The 17402-nt window shown below is 44.6% G+C and overlaps 3 protein-coding genes across 3 annotated transcripts in view; 1 reads left to right on the plus strand and 2 right to left on the minus strand.

Moving 5' to 3' along the window:
* The window catches only part of fsip1 (fibrous sheath interacting protein 1), an 816866-nt gene that overhangs the window by 231869 nt on the left and 567595 nt on the right, over positions 1–17402 (plus strand). The window lies entirely within an intron of this gene.
* LOC139262277 (sorting nexin-18-like) lies at positions 7119–13727 on the minus strand. The gene is made up of 2 exons (XM_070877431.1): positions 12952–13727; positions 7119–7395 (listed from the first exon to the last, which is right to left on the minus strand). The coding sequence occupies exon 1, from the start codon at positions 13708–13710 to the stop codon at positions 12967–12969; it is 744 nt and encodes a 247-aa protein (XP_070733532.1). The 5' UTR covers positions 13711–13727; the 3' UTR covers positions 7119–7395; positions 12952–12966.
* LOC139262278 (sorting nexin-18-like) lies at positions 13772–14224 on the minus strand (the record flags this gene model as incomplete). The annotated part of the gene is made up of 1 exon (XM_070877432.1): positions 13772–14224. A coding segment is annotated over exon 1 (429 nt), but the record flags the coding sequence as incomplete, so codon positions are not given.

The following is a 17402-nucleotide window of genomic DNA, read 5'->3' on the forward strand; positions in this document are numbered from 1 at the left end:
ACAACTCTCTGAGTGAAGACGTTTCTCCTCATCTCAGTCCTAAATGGCCTGCCCCTTATCCTAAGGCTGTGTCCCCTGGTTCTAGACTTCCCCAACATCGGGAACATTCTTCCCGCATCTAACCTGTCCAGTCCCGTCAGAATCTTATATGTTTCTATGAGATCCCCTCTCATCTTTCTAAACTCCAGTATATAAAAGCCCAGTTGATCCAATCTCTCCTCATATGTCAGTCCAGCCATCCCTGGAATCAGTCTGGTGAATCTTCGCTGCAAGAACGTCCTTCCTCAGATTAGGAAACCAAAACTGAACACAATATTCCAGGTGGGGCCTCACCAAGGCCCTATACAACTGCAGTAAGACTTCCCTGCTCCTATACTCATCCCCTTGCTATGAAGGCCAACATACCATTTGCCTTCTTCACCGCCTGCTGTACCTGCATGCCAGCTTTCAATGACTGCTGAACCATGACACCCAGGTCTCACTGCACCTCCCCTTTTCCTAATCTGCCGGCATTCAGGTAATATTCTGCCTTCGTGTTTTTGCCTCCAAAGTGAATAACCTCACATTTATTCACATTATACTGCATCTGCCATGTATTTGCCCACTCACCTAACCTGTCCAAGTCTAGCGTCCTCCTCACAGCTCACACCACCACCCAGTTTAGTGTCATCCGCAAACTTGGAGATATTACACTCAATTCCATCATCTAAATCATTAATATATATTGATAAGAGCTGGGGTCCCAGCACTGAGCCCTGCGGTACTCCACTAATCACTGCCTGCCATTCTGAAAAGGATCCGTTTATCCCGACTCTCTGCTTCCTGTCTGCCAACCAGTTCTCTATCCACGTCAGTACATTACCCCCAATACCACGTGCTTTGATTTTGCACACCAATCTCTTGTGTGGGATCTTGCCAAAAGTCTTTGGAAAGTCCAAATACACCACATCCACTGGTTCTCCCTTATCCACTCTACTAGTTACATCCTCAAAAAATTCCAGAAGATTTGTCAAGCATGATTTCCCTTTCATAAATCCATGCTGACTTGGACCAGTTCTATCACTGTTCTCCAAATGCGCTGCTATTTCATCCTTAATAATTGATTCCAACATTTTCCCCAGTAATGATGTCAGGCTAACCGGTCTATAATTACCCGTTTTCTCTCTCGCTCCTTTTTTAAAAGTGGTGTTACATTAGCAACCCTCCAGTCCATAGGAACTGATCCAGAGTCGATAGACTGTTGGAAAATGATCACCAATGCATCCACTATTTCTAGGCCCTCAGGACGTCTCAAAGTGCTTTACAGCCAATGAAGTACTTTTGGAGTGTAGTCATTGTTGTAATGTAGGAAACATGGCAACTAATTTGCGCACAGCAAGCTCCCACAAACAGCAATGTGATAATGACCAGATAACCTGTTTTTGTTATGTTGATTGAGGGATAAGGTTTGGCCAGGATACCAGGAAAAACTCTCCTGCTCTTCTTCAAAATAGTGCCTTGGTTTCTTTTATATCCACCTGAGAGAGCAGATACATTCTCTCATATCCACCTCAGTTTAACATCTCATCTGAAAGACGGCACCTCGGACAGTGCAGCACTCCCCTCAGCTGCACTGGAGTAGCCCTAAAAGAGGTGTGCAACGACTACCTTAGCGCTCCACTCTAAACTCCAGACCCAGCTGGTAAATTTTGCAGCTGGAGGCGCAAACCATTTCCCAGCGCAAAATTTACTGCTCCGCCCAGGACAACGCCGCAACAGAGGCACGACGAATTTCTCCACCAACTGTGGTCTAATCAAGGTTTGATACAATCCAAGCATAACTTCACTACTTTTCAATTCTATTCCTCTAGAAATAAATCCTAGTGCTTGGTTTGCTTTTTTATGGCCTTGTTAACATGTGTCAATACTTTTAGTGATTTGTGCATTTGTACGCCTAGATCCCTTTGCTCCTCTACCCCATGTAGATTCGTATCATCCAAGTAATATGTGACTTCCCTATTTTTCTTACCAAAATGTAATACTTCACATTTGCCAATTATATGCCCATTCTTCAATTTTATTAATGTCTTCATGTAATTTGTTGCAGTCCTTCTCAATATTGGCTATCCCCCCCAATTTGGTATTGTCCACAAATTTAGAAATTAAGTTTTTGATTCCAAAGTCTAATCATAAATATAAATTATAAACAACAGTGGTCCCAGCACTGATCCTTGTGGAATACTACTTCCCACCTTCTGCCACTGTGAATAGTTACCCTTTACCACTACTCTCTGCTTTTTGTCTTGAAGCCAGCTAGCTATCCATTCTGCTACTTGTCCCCTGACTCCGCATTCCCTGATATTATCATTAGTCTATTATGTGGTACCTTATCGAAGGCCTTTTGAAAATCTAAATAACTTACATCTACTGCATTACACTTGCCTATTTTTTCTGTTACCTCTTCAAAACGTTCAACTAGGTTGGTCAAGCAAGACTTTCCCTTTTGAAATCCATGCTGACTATTATTATATTTTTTGTTTCTAGATGTTCTTCTATTTACTCCTTTAGTAGGGATTCCATTATTTTTCCTACCACTGGTGTTAAGCTGACTGGCCTATAGTTCTTTGGACATGTTCTATCTCCCTTCTTAAATATAGGTATTACCTTAGCTATCCGCCAGTCCTATGGCAATACATCTTTTTCTAAAGAGTTACTAAATATGTGTAGTAAAGCCTATTTCTTCACTAGATTATTTTAAAATGCACGGATGTAATCCATCCACACCAGGGATTTTGCCCTCTTTGAGTTTGATTAGTTGCTTTAGTATATCTCCTCGTTTTATTTTAAATGCAGTTAACTCAATGCTAATCTCATCATTCAATGTCATCTCCACCTGTTCTATCTCCCTGATAAATACTGAAGCAAAGTAATTATTTAATACAGGTGCAGCATCCAAAATCCAGTGTTCCAGAATCCAGAATGTTCCGGACTCCAGGACAATCTGTGGCATGGTCGTCCAAAATCTAAAAAATGTTCTGGAATCCGGATACCCTGCCAAACAGTTACCGCTGCCAGCCGGGCCCAGTGAAATGTCAAAAAATGAAATCCAACTACTGTACAGTGACAAAAATTGCAAGAATAAAACGTCAATCCTACCTGTTCCAGGCCAAGTCTTCACAGCCACCACACCTCTGCTCCTGGGTCCGCAGCAACTCTGCACAACACACAAGTCTCTTCGGCCAGAATCAACTCTGCACAGCACACAAGTCCCCTGCCAGAATCAACCAAGCTCCCGCGCGCAAGTCCCCTCCCGCGCGCAGGTCCCCTCCCGCGCGCAAGTCCCCGGCCAGAATCAAACTCTGCACAGCACACTGCAGCTCCCCAAAGCAGCAACCGCGTGATCGGATTGCCACGCCCCATGACTCCGAGTGGAGCTGACCCGACCTCACACGAGCTGACCCGACCAGATTGCGATTTTAAGTTTGCACACCTGTACATATACCTGCAATAAAAAATACTATCTGCACCTGTACTGTACATGCACTTTTAAATTCAGCATTAAAAAAAAATTAGTAGCATTAAACATTATAGGGCTATCCCAGCTGACCCACCTACACCCCATGATCAGACCCCACCCAACCTGACTCCATCACTGTGGTGGTTTTCCCAATTTAAAGATCTGCACAGGTAAAGATTGTGAATTTGTGTTGTCTTTGCAAACATGTCAAAATGGCCAACAGATACAGGTACCTGTACCCCAGTGGGTTCAGATAAATGAAAGAGGAAGCATAGTTCACTTTCAATTGCCAAGAAAGTGGAGTTACTCCAGAGATTAGATAGAGGTGCTTCAGTGAGAAGACTGAGTGAGGAGTATGGTGTTGGACTCTCCATTATCTATGATATCAGAAAACAGAAAGAACAGCTCATGAAGTTTTATGCAGAAAGTAATGTTCATAAGGAAATGAGTGAGAGAACAAGTATGCAGAAGCTGAAATGTGATGATTTGGATCGAGCAGTGATGGAATGGTGGTGTCAGAGGTGAAGTGAAAAGGTTCCTTTGTCTGGCCCAATGGTGGTGCAACAAGCTAAAATATTCCATGCACAACTGGGGATTGAAACTCCATGCGAGTTACTCTTCTGGTTGGCTAGCCAAATTTAAAAGGTGTCGTGGCATCAGACAACTGAAAGTATGTGGTGAGAAAACCTCAGCAGATCATGAGGCAGCTGACAATTATATTGATGAGTTCATCAAACTAATTGCTGATGAAAACCTTTCACCTGAGCAAATGTACAATGCTGATGAGACAGCTCTGTTTTGGCGCTACATACCATGAAAGACATTAGCAGCAGCAGAAGAAACACAGCCAGCAGGTGTAAAAGACACCAAGGATAGATTGACTGTGCTTGCTGCTGCAAATGCGGCTGGGACACATAAGTATAAGCTTATATGGTCATTAGGAGAAGCCAGCATCCAAGATATTTCAAGGGTTTGAGAGTATTGCCAGTGCATTATTGTGCCAATAAGAAAGCATGGGTAACCAGGGTAATCTTTCTGAACTGATTTGAGAAGAATTTTGTCCCTCAGGCGCGTGCTCATTGCATGGAAGCTGGCCTTGAGGAAAACTACAAAATATACTTGCTGCTAGACAATTGCTCTGCACATTCCGATGCTGAGCTTCTGGTAAAGGATAATGTCCATGGAATCTACTTACCTCCAAATGTTACATCACCGATTCAGCCAATGGACCAAGGAATTTTGAGATCAATGAAGTGTCTCTACAAAAACGAGTTTATGAGGTGTTTGCTTTATGCTGTAAATACAGGCTTGGGAATAAAAGCATTCTCAAAAGCTTTCTCTATCAAGGATGCCATCTGGGCAGCTGTGGATGCATGGAACTTTGTAACTGCAGACATCTTGGTCAATGCTTGGCATAACATCTGGCCATCAACTGTGTTTGCTGACGATGATGCTGATGATGCTCCTCAGGACTTTCAAGGCTTTCGTGTGTCCAGGAGAAAGCAATGATTGCTCAACTTTTAGATTATAAGAACATAAGAAATAGGAACAGGAGTGGGATCCCCCCTGCCTTAGCCCTGACTTCACATCTTTCTCCAGTTTTTCTCTGATCTCCCCTCAAGACCTCTTCGAGCTCAACTTGTCCATGAGACCCACTTCCTGCTCCCTCGACCCTATTCCCACCAAACTGCTGACCACCCAACCTCCTTTTCTGGCTCCATTATTAGCTGACATTGTTAAAGGTTCTCTCTCCTCAGGTACTGGCTCTCTTTCCCTCAAATTTGCTGTCATCACCCCTCTCCTCAAAAAAAAACAACCCTCGAACCCTCCATCCTTGCAAACTACCACCCTATCCCCAACCTCCCTTTCCCCTCAAGTCCTTGAACGTGTTGTCACCTCCCAAATCCATGCCCATCTTTCCCGCAACTCCATGTTTGAATCTCTCCAATCAGATTTCCTCCCCTTCCACAGTACCGAAACGGCTCTCATAAAAGTCACAAATGACATCCTTTGTGACTGTGACAAAGGCAAACTATCCCTCCTCATCCTTCTTGACTTGTCTGTAGCCTTTGACATGCTTGACCACTCCATCCTTCTCCAATGCCTCTCTATCGTCATCCAGCTGTTTGGTACTGCACTTGCCTGATTCCATTCTTATGGGCTCAATTTTCCCCGAGCCTGTTTTATAGTGTACTTGCCCGAGTTGCGCCGCTTCATTACGTGAGTAGATGCGCCAGGAAAAAATCTTCATAGTTTCCCTGATGTTTGGTTTCTAGTTTGCAACCGCGCAGCGTGGCCAGTCGCCTCGGAGGGTGGAGCCTGCGGTCTGCGCTGGAAATAGGTGCCGGGCCTTCTGCGCATGCGCGATGGAAAAAAGTGATGTTCTTGACGTCCCTGAAATGGCTGCGCATGCGCAGTAACGCTCCGAGTTGGAAATCAGCCATTAACCCCACACCAGAGCATTAGAAGGGCTTAAGTCCCCAAGAGGGAGGTATTATTTACTTATTTAATAATTGATATTTGTTCTTGCATTCAGCTTTGAAGTGGCCCCCGATGCTGGCCTGTTTGCTCCCTCCCCACCCCCCCCACAGCCTCCCGGTGCGTTCTCCCACCCATAGCCCTGGCTGAGTGACCTCCTGGTGCGTTCTCCCGCCCCTAGCCCAGGCCGAGTGGCCTCCCAGTCTGCTCCCCTGCCCCTAGCCCAGGCCGAATGGCCTCCTCCCTCCCGGTCTTAGCATCTAACTACACCCAAAATGCTTCCCCCCCCTCCCTCTCCCTCCCCCCACCTCTCTCTTCCTCCCCCACCTCTCTCACCCCCTCTCTCTTACCTTTCCTGCTGCTGCTGTCCGGCATCTGCTGCACTTACCGGTGCCGATTTCTTTAACTTTCCACAAGGATTTTCTTAAATGGCCGCATACACTGGTGTAAGTAGAAATGGAGTAACTATTAGCTGGCCAAAGTTGCCTAAGTGGCCAGAATTGGTGTATGTAGCTGGTAACGCCCCCTTTTGAGCAAAAAAAAGCTTACCTAAAAAAAAAAGTAACTAAGTCAGTTATGCTGGTGCAAATTGATTGGGGAAACTGCGAAGTTAGGCCAGAAAAAGCAGCCTGTTCCAAAACAAACGGAGCAAATACTGGGGAAAATTGAGGCCTTAGTATCTAATCGTAGCCAGAGAATCTCTTCCCTCTCCTACATCGTCACCTCTGGTGTCCCCCAAGAATCTATCCTTGGCCCCCTCCTATTTCTCATCTACATGTTGGTTCCTTGGCGACATCATCCAAAAACATGTCAGTTTCCACATGTACACTGATGACACCCAGCTCTGCCTCACCACCACTTCTCTCGACCCCCTCTGTAAAAACATGGTAACATCTCTTGCCTTTTTGTGACATACAATAACCAGCTCATATTTTTGTGCATGAGTTTTGGTGTTTATTACCTTGAATGTTGGATGTGACTGACTTAATAATTTTCTTAAAACAGAAAATAGACGATCAGAATGCTGGCATGCAGATGTATCGATATCTTGTTGAAACTATTTCCAACTTTTGTTTCAAAGTAATTTTTCTTCAGCTAGTTCACCTGCGCAATGACCAAAGTGAACAGGAATAAAATCGGTGCATATGAGTACAAGCAGGGTATGAAAATCATTGTCCACAATTTGAGTAATCATTTCAGTAACCACTACCTCCAACTCCTGGAAGCACAGTTCAGTTCTCCATGTCCTGAGGTGTGTTGAGTTTGTCAAGTGGAATTACAGTGCTGTGGTACGAGAATTCTTGAAACTTTCTGCATGACTAGTGTCTTCCAATGACAATGTGCTTCATTATTACACATTATCTCCCTCTATTTTCAGATTTGTCTTATATAGCACATGTACATTTTGTTCTGTTTTTGTCCTGGAAACAAATGGCAGCAATTGCATTAGTACTTGGTATAAAAACATATTTTAGCGCTGTCTGTATTCTTTGTTTATGTTAGTCAACTTATGGATCAAGTTTATTATCAATATTTATGCACAATCGATTTAAGGGAGAACCTGATAAAAGTGCCACTCTGATTTTAACAGTGTGGTGGTCACCCCTGCCAGTCATAAGAGGGGCATTTTGCATTTAGAGTATGCTCGCAAGTTCATGACCAGTTGCTTTTACAGTCCCATGCTTGACAATAAGTATACTAGGCCTGCAGGCACAGATATATAACGTGACCTCAACTGTTATTCATACTGAAGTCACCCCCAAAACTCACTGGCAATTAATGAATGTGTACACAGCTGTGATAGCTTCCTTTATAAGACCATGAGGTCCAATTGTGACCATAAACTCAAGAAAAATTTACTGTCAGTCTTAGCAGGGTGTACTCAATAGAGGTTAGACAGCAATGAATAGAAACAGTCATATTAAGAGACAGCAGGGAAGAATTGAGCGTTTTTAAAGTCTTTCCTAATTTTTCTCTAATTATGAGATGCATTTTATAGTGACTGAAAATATTAGTCATTTGTAATATGCAATTCCACATAAACAAATTTCATGTCTCCCTTTCCCTTTTACAAGAAGCACTGATATTTGTACTTCTGATTTGCTTTTGTCAGGTTTCGTTGAAATTTTAATCAAAAATTGAAATTTAGAAAAATCCCTTTATCTTTTATTGAAATACTTTTATTGCAGCATTTAATTCTATCTCGTGTTTTTATTTTAAATTTGCTTTTGTTGATTTGACTAACAGTTTTAAATAATAATTTTATAGAATTGTACTAGTTTCATGTGCCCAGCAGGTTGGAAATCCTAATGTGAAGTTCTAGTTTCACAAAGGCATTTTAAAAGTGCTGCATGAAGTTTTTTCGGGTAAACCATTAAAATTACAAGAAAGCGAATTCTTAACAATGCACTTTGCCACAGAGGCAAATTGATGTGTGATGGTGAATTACTGATTTTATTTCAGCTGTTTTTGACTGGTACCAAATGAACAAAGGTGCTTTTTGCCAGTAAGTAGAGAAAATTGTAAGCTGAATCCAAGGCCCCAAGTTTCCACATGATTTGCTCCTGATTTTTAGGAGCAACTGGTGTAGAATGGAGTATCTTAGAAATCGGAATTCTCCACATTTAGTTTGCTCCAGTTCTAGTCAGTTAGAACAGTTTCACTTTGGTACCGAAATTTTTTTTCAAAAGGGGGCGTGTCCGGCCACTTACGCCTGATTTCAAAGTTTCGTGAGTGAAAACTTACTCCAAACTAACTTAGAATGGAGTAAGTGAAGATTTTTGTATGCTTGAAAAAACCTTGTCTACACTTTAGAAAATCAGGCGTAGGTTACAAATTAGGCGTAGGGAACGAGGTGTGGGGGGAGGGGGGGGGAAGGGAAGTCATTAAATTCTACAATCAATCCTTAGTTATACTTATACAAATAATATACAAATAAATCCAACCTGAATAAAAATTTATAAGCAAAGAAAAGATTAAATAAACCATGTTCCTACCTGTGTGAAATAGCATCAGCCTTCGAGCTGCTGTGCTTCAGGCAGGCCTTTCATGTTGGAGACAGGCAGGGGTGTGGCGTCAGTGTCTCGACGGCAGCGGCAGCAAGCTTCGAGCTGAGCTGCAGTGCTTGAGGCAGGCCTTCATTCTCTTCGTGGCTGGCTGCGAAGAAGCAACACCGGACGGACCCGAGGCCATTCGGCCATGAGATATCAGCGGCGTCAGTGGCTGGCCGGCAGCCGAAGAATCAGCAGCGGACCGACGTGAGGCCATTCGGCCATAGGATATCAGCTGCGTCAGTGGCTGGCCGGCAGCCGAAGAATCAACACCTGACACACGCAGCTCTTTATGGTGCTTGAGGCCATTCGGCCACGCTTTAGGGGTGGCGTCAGTGGCTCAACGGCAGCCGAAGATACAGCAGCAGCCTTTGAGCTGTGAGGGGGACTGAGGCCATTTGGACAGGGAGAGGCAGCCACATCGACAGTTTTATATTTAAATTTGCAGAATGGGTGCTGCATTGTCAACACCACGTATTATTGCAAAGTTGAATTGGCACTCTTATTTCTCCAAACACACAGTCCTTAATTTGCATGCACCAATGCAGCACCGGTTTTGCAAGTTTAGCAGTGAAAAGCTGAACTCACTGATTTCAGCAGGTGATTTATTCAGCAGTGCTGCTAAAAGCACTCCCTCACACACAGAAATATCAAAAAAAATTAAATTACAAGCCTTTGCAAGGGTCCAAGAAACAAATCTTCACTTTTTCTGCAGTATTTAAAAAAATGGGCGAGTGCCAATGTTTGTGTGAGACTGCGCGTGCGTGCACGCTCCAACGCGCATGCGCAGGGTTGCAGGCACCACGAAGGCTAATTTAAATTGTACCCTCCCCCTGCTACTTAGAAAATCGGCGCGACTCTCAGGCTCCGCTCCCTGCTGCGAAGAGCGCGCCGCGCCAAGCAGACATCGAGCTCCAGAATAGCGGACTTTTTTTTAGGTGCAGTTTTCGCCGCAAAAAACAGGCGCCCAGCTCGGAGGTGCGCCGTTTTCGCCGTGGCACGAAACTTGGGGCCTATATAGTGTACTTTTCTGCACCTCCTAAAGGCTGGGAGCAGACTCCCTTCAGAGAGTCACCAAAATGTGATGTACAGTCTTATCTGTGTGCGCTGGTGAGATCTCAAATACTTTTTGGGAAGGGGCAAGGGAAAATGAGGAAGGAGATCTAAATTTTGAAATTGGGGATGAGAAAACATGATCATATACCCTTTATTAGCAATTTAAAAAAAATGAAAGCTGAGGATGCTACGATGGTGATGGTGTGATCTGAGATGAAAATGTTTTGTAATCTTAACAAGCCCTTCTACACATTGTGTTAGAAGATATACTACTTCCTTTTGGTAGACCTACATGGCTTTTATAGATTTTATTTCATCAGTAGTTGATGAGGAAATAACTGTTTTCAGTTATAGAGACACTAGGCAGATGCTTGCATCTATCTCTGCTTGCAATACAAAAACAAGGAAGTTATGACGATCCTTTATAAAACACTTGTTCGGCCTCAACTGGAGTATTGTGTCCAATTCTGGGCATCGCACTTCAGGAAGGATATGAAGACCTTAGAGAGGGTGCAGAAAAGATTTACAAGAATGGTTCCAGGGATGAGGGACTTGAGTTATGTGGTTCGACTGGAGGGGTTGTTCTCTTTAGAGCAGAGAAGGTTGAGAGGAGATCTGATAGAGGTTTTCAAAATCATGAGGGGTCTAGACAGAGAAGTTAGAGAGAAACTGTTCCCATTGGCGGAAGGGTCAAGAACCAGAGAACACAGATTTATGGTGATTTTTAGAAGAACCAAAGGTGACATGAGGAAAAACCTTTTTACGCAGCGAATGGTTATAATCTGGAATGCACTGTCTGAGAGGGTTGTGGAGGCAGATTCAATCGTGGCTTTCAAAAGGGAGTTGGATAAATACCTGAAGGAAAGAAATTTGCAGGGCTACGGGGAAAGGGCTAGCTAAAGTATTCTTGCAGAAAGCTGGCATGGGTTCGATGGGCTGAATGGCCTCCTCTGCATTGTAACCATTCTATGATTCTATGACTTTGATGTCACAAATGGGATAGTAAGCTTTTTTAGTCAACATGAGCAGTGGTTCTAATTAGAGAATTCTAGCAATTGGTTAGGTCAAAAAAAAAAGCAATTTACAGGAGAAGTCAGTTGTATCAAAAGTGTGGATCTGAAGCTGGCTTTTGTTCTGTTTCATTGATAATGTATTTCAAACAATAATTAGTTAAAAATAAGTCGTATGAGATTATCCATGATGCCTGTTTATCAACATTGGAAGTTCATTACATGAATTTGGATTCATTAAGTGATATTTGTATTGTAAAAGTAATTGGTTTCGTAAAAATAGTATTGGAACATAAACGTGTATATAGACAAAGTTGTGTTGTTTCATTCTTAAATAGGTGATATTGTTGTTGACATGCTCCCCGAGTTCCCCCTCCCCTCCCCAAAATACTACAGTTCAAACTGTCATTCCTTTATTAGTCTATGTTTATTCTGGTTACCAGGCCATGACACACCTTGATTAAATTTGCCGCCATTTTAATTAACTTCCTTGGTAAAAAAAAAATTGTTGTGCACATTGAATTGAAGCAAAACTACTGAATGAGGGCTAACAATACATTTTGAAATAGTTTCAGTCTTTTTATTTTCAAAATTCAAAATCCTTTGTAAAGATCGTCATTTCCTCCTGAAAGTACGTTGTCTGGCTTGTAGCTTTTTATGGTTGCTATACATCCAAATTTGAGTTTGTGTATTTTTTTAAATAAAACATAGGGGAATATTATTGTTTATCATTAGTAAATTTGAAAATGTGTCCATTAGACACATGCTTAAAATTTTTGTTTCCTTATTACATTTACAATTGCAAACAGCAGAAATATTGCTCTTTCTTTCATCTAGTTTCCATCTAGTTTTTGTTAATTGACTTAATTTAAGTATAAAAATTGCATGAATGGAGATGATTTGTATAATCATTGAGAAAATAAAGCAAACCTTCTCTTTCCTGAACTGTGTAGATTGACCAAAAATGGAAACGAGGCATACAGTGAGTTTATTGTCACTTGTAGAAAAAGGAAATGCTGGACATCTGATACTGTCCTCAATAAATTAATAGTGTTTGGTCCTTCATATTCATATGTTAATATTTTTGTTCAACTTGGTGTGAAAGTTTTAGCAGTTTACATTATTTCTGTTTGAAATCAAAAGATTGAGCTCAATCTTAAATTGAACTTTTCTTTGATTGAATTTGAGAATAAATCCATTTAACGATTACCAAAATGATTCTCATGAGTTTCTAATTGTATGTTTTATAAAACAGCATTAGATAAATATATGATTCTAAACTTAAAGTTACAATCTTCATGGTTTTGTGTATTTGTTTAATGTGAAAGTCAGACGATGAGTTGGCATTTGTTCACAACCGTCAGAACATTTTCGATATTCAAAGTGAGCAATCAATGCCATTATAAATCAAATATATAAAAATGTTCAAGAAATACATTTTTTTTAAATTAAGATTACAGATTACGAAACCAATCTAATTCTGAGCTACTCTTCATCAGACATACTTGTAATTGTTAGGAAAAGTTCTTGTAAGGCCATTTTGTACATTGTTAATCAATGTAATTTAGTGACAGAATCTAAGATTAATCAAATAGACAGCCTTCTTCAATCTGTTTTCAGCCATTGTGTTACTGTACTGTACAGCTGGACTGTACAGCCACCTAAGAACTTATGTTAAGAGTGGAAGCAAGTCTTCCTCGATTCCGAGGGACTGCCTGTGATGATGATGATATCATAGCTGAGGTACTTTTGTCATTTTGTTCTCGAGCAATAATGTGACAAACAGTGATGCTCAAATAAAATAATATTCTTGAAAAGAATTGCCAACTTTGCAATATGATTTAAATAAATTGAAGCCTACTTGACAGTGGCGTAACTACACCAATGCAGCCAATGCAGTGGCAATAGGGACCTCGCCTGAAGGGGGGCCCACCACCTGCTTCCTCGCGAACTCGGCGGTGTGGCTCAGCTGGAAAACGCTCTCGTCCATCCTCTTGGTGAAAGTTTTGAACCCATCGACCCTGCTCTCCACCTCCTGCAGGTCGAGGGGGCTCTGCGGGGTGCTGAGTGTCAGGAAGAAGTTGCCTCCCACCATGTCGTCCTTCTCGGCTTTCCTCTTGCCCTGCTTCCAAGCCTTCTCGTCGTTGCAGGTGAGGAAGTGCTGGAAGGCGTCACAGCGGGCCAGCACCGGGTGGCTTGTCATGTGGTTCATCCACAGATTCAGCCCTTTCTTCCGCTTTGAGCTGAAGTCCTCCTCGAAGCAACCGGTGGCTTGCTTCTCGACAATGTGGGGCACCGAGATGACGGGGAACTTCTCCACCAGCCGGCTGTACAGCCAGTCGAAGTGCTTGTAATGCCGGTTGACCAGACACTGGGTGTGGCTGGACACCAGGCAGTACGAGATGTAGCTCTTGATGCCTTTGAACTTGGTCTGCTTGATGGGCTCGTCGATGGAGCAGGCGAATGGGTAAGGGTTCTCCTGCCACTCAGGGCCGTGTGAGCTGGCCGCCACGCGGATCTTGTCGCCATCCTTGACGAAGCTGGCCTCCTCGCCCATGATGAACGCCTCGACGTCCAACTTGACGAAGGTGGAGAAGCGGTTGAGGTTCCTGCTGACCATGGCCGTGCTCTTGAAAGAGGAGGTGGCAGCCGAGGAGGAGGAGGACACCAACCGCCCGACATTCTGGCCACCGGCTCCCGTGCTGCAGCCTCGCCAGGACCAGCCCCCTGAGGCCGCTGCCGCCTGTTTGGGTGAGAGGCGGGGGGCAGAAGGTGCTGGCGGCGGGGCAGGCCGACAGGGGGAAGCCGCTGGGGGGCTGAGGTGGCGCCGGGCTGTCGTAGCCGGCGGTCGGCACGTTGGCATAGCGGGAGGCGGAGGGCTCGGTGGCACCGGCACCGACACCGGGCACAGCGTTGCCCCCGCTCCCAGCCCGCAGGATCTGCACATATGAGGCCGGGAAGAGGTCCCTCTGGCTGCGGCTGTTGGCCCCCTCCAGCCAGCCCTTGATGTCGTGCTCGCAGTACATTGTCAGCACCTTGTCCTCCTGCACTGAGATCTCACCCACATTCTCGCTCTGGAAATCGTACAGAGCCAGAGCCTGGAACGCCATTGTCCCACCGTCCGCACCCGGCTCAGCTCCGCTCCCGGACCCCGCGGGAACTTCCCACCCCGTAAACCCTCCCTCACACCGGTCCCGGCTCCCCCTCACACCGGCTTCCCCCAGACCCCGAACTCTCTCTTCGGCCCCTGGACCCCCTCACTGGAGCAGCGGCTGCGCGGGGTCTTCCCTAGCCAGCTGCACTTTTCCCTGCCGTTCTGTGATTTTTAAAAATCTATGTTTGTATTGGGGCCCACATCCTCTAGTTACGCCACTGCTACTTGACCTGTAGGACTGCACTTGGGCCGTGATAATCCTTGTGGGAGAATGAGGAACAATATATAAAAAATTGTGCATCTGTGTGCATTTGCTACTAACTTTTATCATTAGAAATTTCTATATCCACATGTATAATGGAAACTGCCTGTGTAAACTTAGCACAATGCAATTGCACTCTGCTCACTCTCCTCCTAATGGAGGCACAGCAATCCGCTTGGCTGCCTTCTTAGCAGTGTTCTAACCCAATGCCTCATCCCTGTTAGCTTTCAGTATCCAAGGGCATTAGTATCTTTGCAGCTTATGTCTACACTATTTCTATTTATTTTTAATAACACATGATTTATTCAAAAACATTGATCTGTTTTTTGTGGGAAACTCATGTGATTTATAACAACTTGCATGTGTATATATATATAAAGCATCTTTAATGTACAAAAATGTCCCAAGCTGCTTCACAATAATAACAAAAGGGATGCCAAGCCTAAAGAGGAGACATTTGGAAGGCGAACTAAAGCTTTGTTGAAAAGGTGGTTTTATGGACTTCTTAAAGGAGGAGTGGGATGTGGAAAGATAGAGGGGTTTAGGGAGAGAATTTTAGATCATGGAGCCCAAGTGACAAAAGGAATGGATACCAATGGTGGGGCGAAGGGCGACGTGGGGGTGCACATGAGGCCAGAGTCAGCGGGACTTAGAATTTGGGGGAAATGATTGTATGGCTGGAGGGGGTTACAGCAATAAGGAGAGGTGAGACCATGAAGATACTTAAACACTAGGATGAGAATTTTAAATTTTCAGCATTACAACTACTTCCTGTGGGCTCAAGCCCCACTCAGAAATTATCCCAAGGTCTTAGATTCTCTTCTGTTTGCCCCGTCTCAAACCTTGCTCTCTCTTTCCCTCCCTCCCGGTCTTTAACTTGTTGCATCACCCTAACCTCTTAATGCACTCTACTTTCCTGTTTTTATGTCCCCAGTGTCATGTATTCAACTATCATTGTAACCCATGTATAAGCTGACCTAAGTTGTACACCTTGAGAACATTGACCACAAGGGGTGAACTTGTGGGAGACACTCCTAACCTGGACTTTCAGGTATAAAAGGGGAAGCTCCACCCAGCTTCATCACTTGAGGTCTTGGTAATAAAGGTAACTGGTCACAGAGTGACCTTCTCTCAAGTATGAGCCTCGTGTACATTTATACTGTATAGTATCATTGGCGACGAGAAACTGGGATTTAAACCACGCGAGCATGGCCACTAGCAGCACAGAAGACAGATACTGTGTTGGTGATGATTGGGACGACTTTATTGAGAGACTACAGCAAAGTTTTATCACTAAGGAATGGTTGGGACAGGATTCGGCTGACAAACGCAGGGCTCATCTCCTGACGGTTTGTGGATCCAGAATGTATTCCCTGATGAAGGACCTTCTAGCGCCAGAGAAGCCGGCGGACAAGACGTTCGAAGAGCTCAGTAAGTTGATCGGGGAACACTTTAAACCAGCGAGCAGCATGCACATGCCGGTTTTACACGCACCGGCGGCGAGAAGGGCAAAGCGTTCCTGACTTCGTGGCAGATCTCCGGCGACCGGCGAGCCTACGTAAGTTCCCAGATGCATGCAGAGCGGAGATGCTGTGAGACTTTTTTATTGAGGGCATTGGGCACGCTGGGGTTTTCAGGAAACTGATTGAGACCAAAGACTTGACCTTGGAAGCGGCGGCTCTGATAGCCCAGACATTTATCTCAAGGGAGGAAGAGACCAGAATGATGTATGACAAAAATCTTGGCTCAAATGCGGCAAACGACCAGGGTGTCAACATTGTTAACGCGGCACACAGTTCTCTAGGCAGACAAGGGCAATCGGACATGCCCCAGCACGTAGTCAAACCCAAAGGCGGAATTCAACAGAGACAATGGCCAGCTGAACGGCGATTCATGCCATCGCAATGGACAATGCGGCCAGTAATGGGGCCATCAACACCTGTTAATGGTGTGCTTAAGGACAGTTACAGAGACAGTCAGAGACGATCGACTCGTAATGGCCCTTTTGTTTCCAATAACGGGGCCTCCAGCTCATGCTGGAGGTGTGGAGGCAAACATCCAGCCAGAGCTTGCAGGTATCAGCAATATGCCTGCAGAAACTGCAACATCAGCGGTCACTTGGCGCGTATGTGCAGGAAGCCTGCAGCTAGGTTGATGTACGAGGAGGACGGGCCCGATGTAAGTCCTACGAGGCCAAATGAATACTGGGGGAAATGGCTGGAAGCTGAAATTCAGCGAATTCATGTGGAGCACATATACAGTTCATTTACCAGGACGCCACCAATAATGATGAAAGTGTTCCTCAATGGCATCCCAGTATTAATGGAGCTTGACACGAGGGCCAACCAGTCCCTGATGAATATCAGACAGTTCGAAAGGTTGTGGGTGTCCAAGGCCAGGAGGCCAAAATGATTGCCGATTGACGCACAGCTACGGACATATACAAAGGAGATCATTCCGGTGCTAGACAGCGCCATGGTAGTCGTGACCCACAAAGACTCAGAGAACAGGTTGCCACTCTGGATTGTCACGGGGGATGGTCCCGCACTATTGGGGAGGAGTTGGCTTGCTGTCATGAACTGGAAATGGGGCGATGTCAATGCAATTTCTTCTGTGGAGCGAGTATCATGCTCACAGGTCCTGGACAAATTTGACTAATTATTTCAACCCGGCATCGGCACTTTCATGGGAACCAAGGTAGTGATTCACATAAATCCGGACGCCAGACCAGTACACCACAAGGGCTGAGTGGTGCCGTACGTGATGCGGGAGAAGATAGAATGCAAATTGGACCGCCTGCTGAGGGAAGGCATCATCTCGCCAGTCGAATTCAGTGACTGGGCGAGCCCGATTGTGCTGGTGCTCAAGGCGGATGGGTCGGTCAGGATATGTGGTG

This window comes from Pristiophorus japonicus, chromosome 4 (genome assembly GCF_044704955.1).
Source record: "Pristiophorus japonicus isolate sPriJap1 chromosome 4, sPriJap1.hap1, whole genome shotgun sequence".
Classification (NCBI taxonomy): domain Eukaryota; kingdom Metazoa; phylum Chordata; class Chondrichthyes; family Pristiophoridae; genus Pristiophorus; species Pristiophorus japonicus.

Coding starts and splice junctions, on each gene's coding strand:
- LOC139262277 (XM_070877431.1), bottom strand. CDS start 13,710: ATGGTCAGCAGGAACCTCAACCGCTTCTCCACCTTCGTCAAGTTGGAC.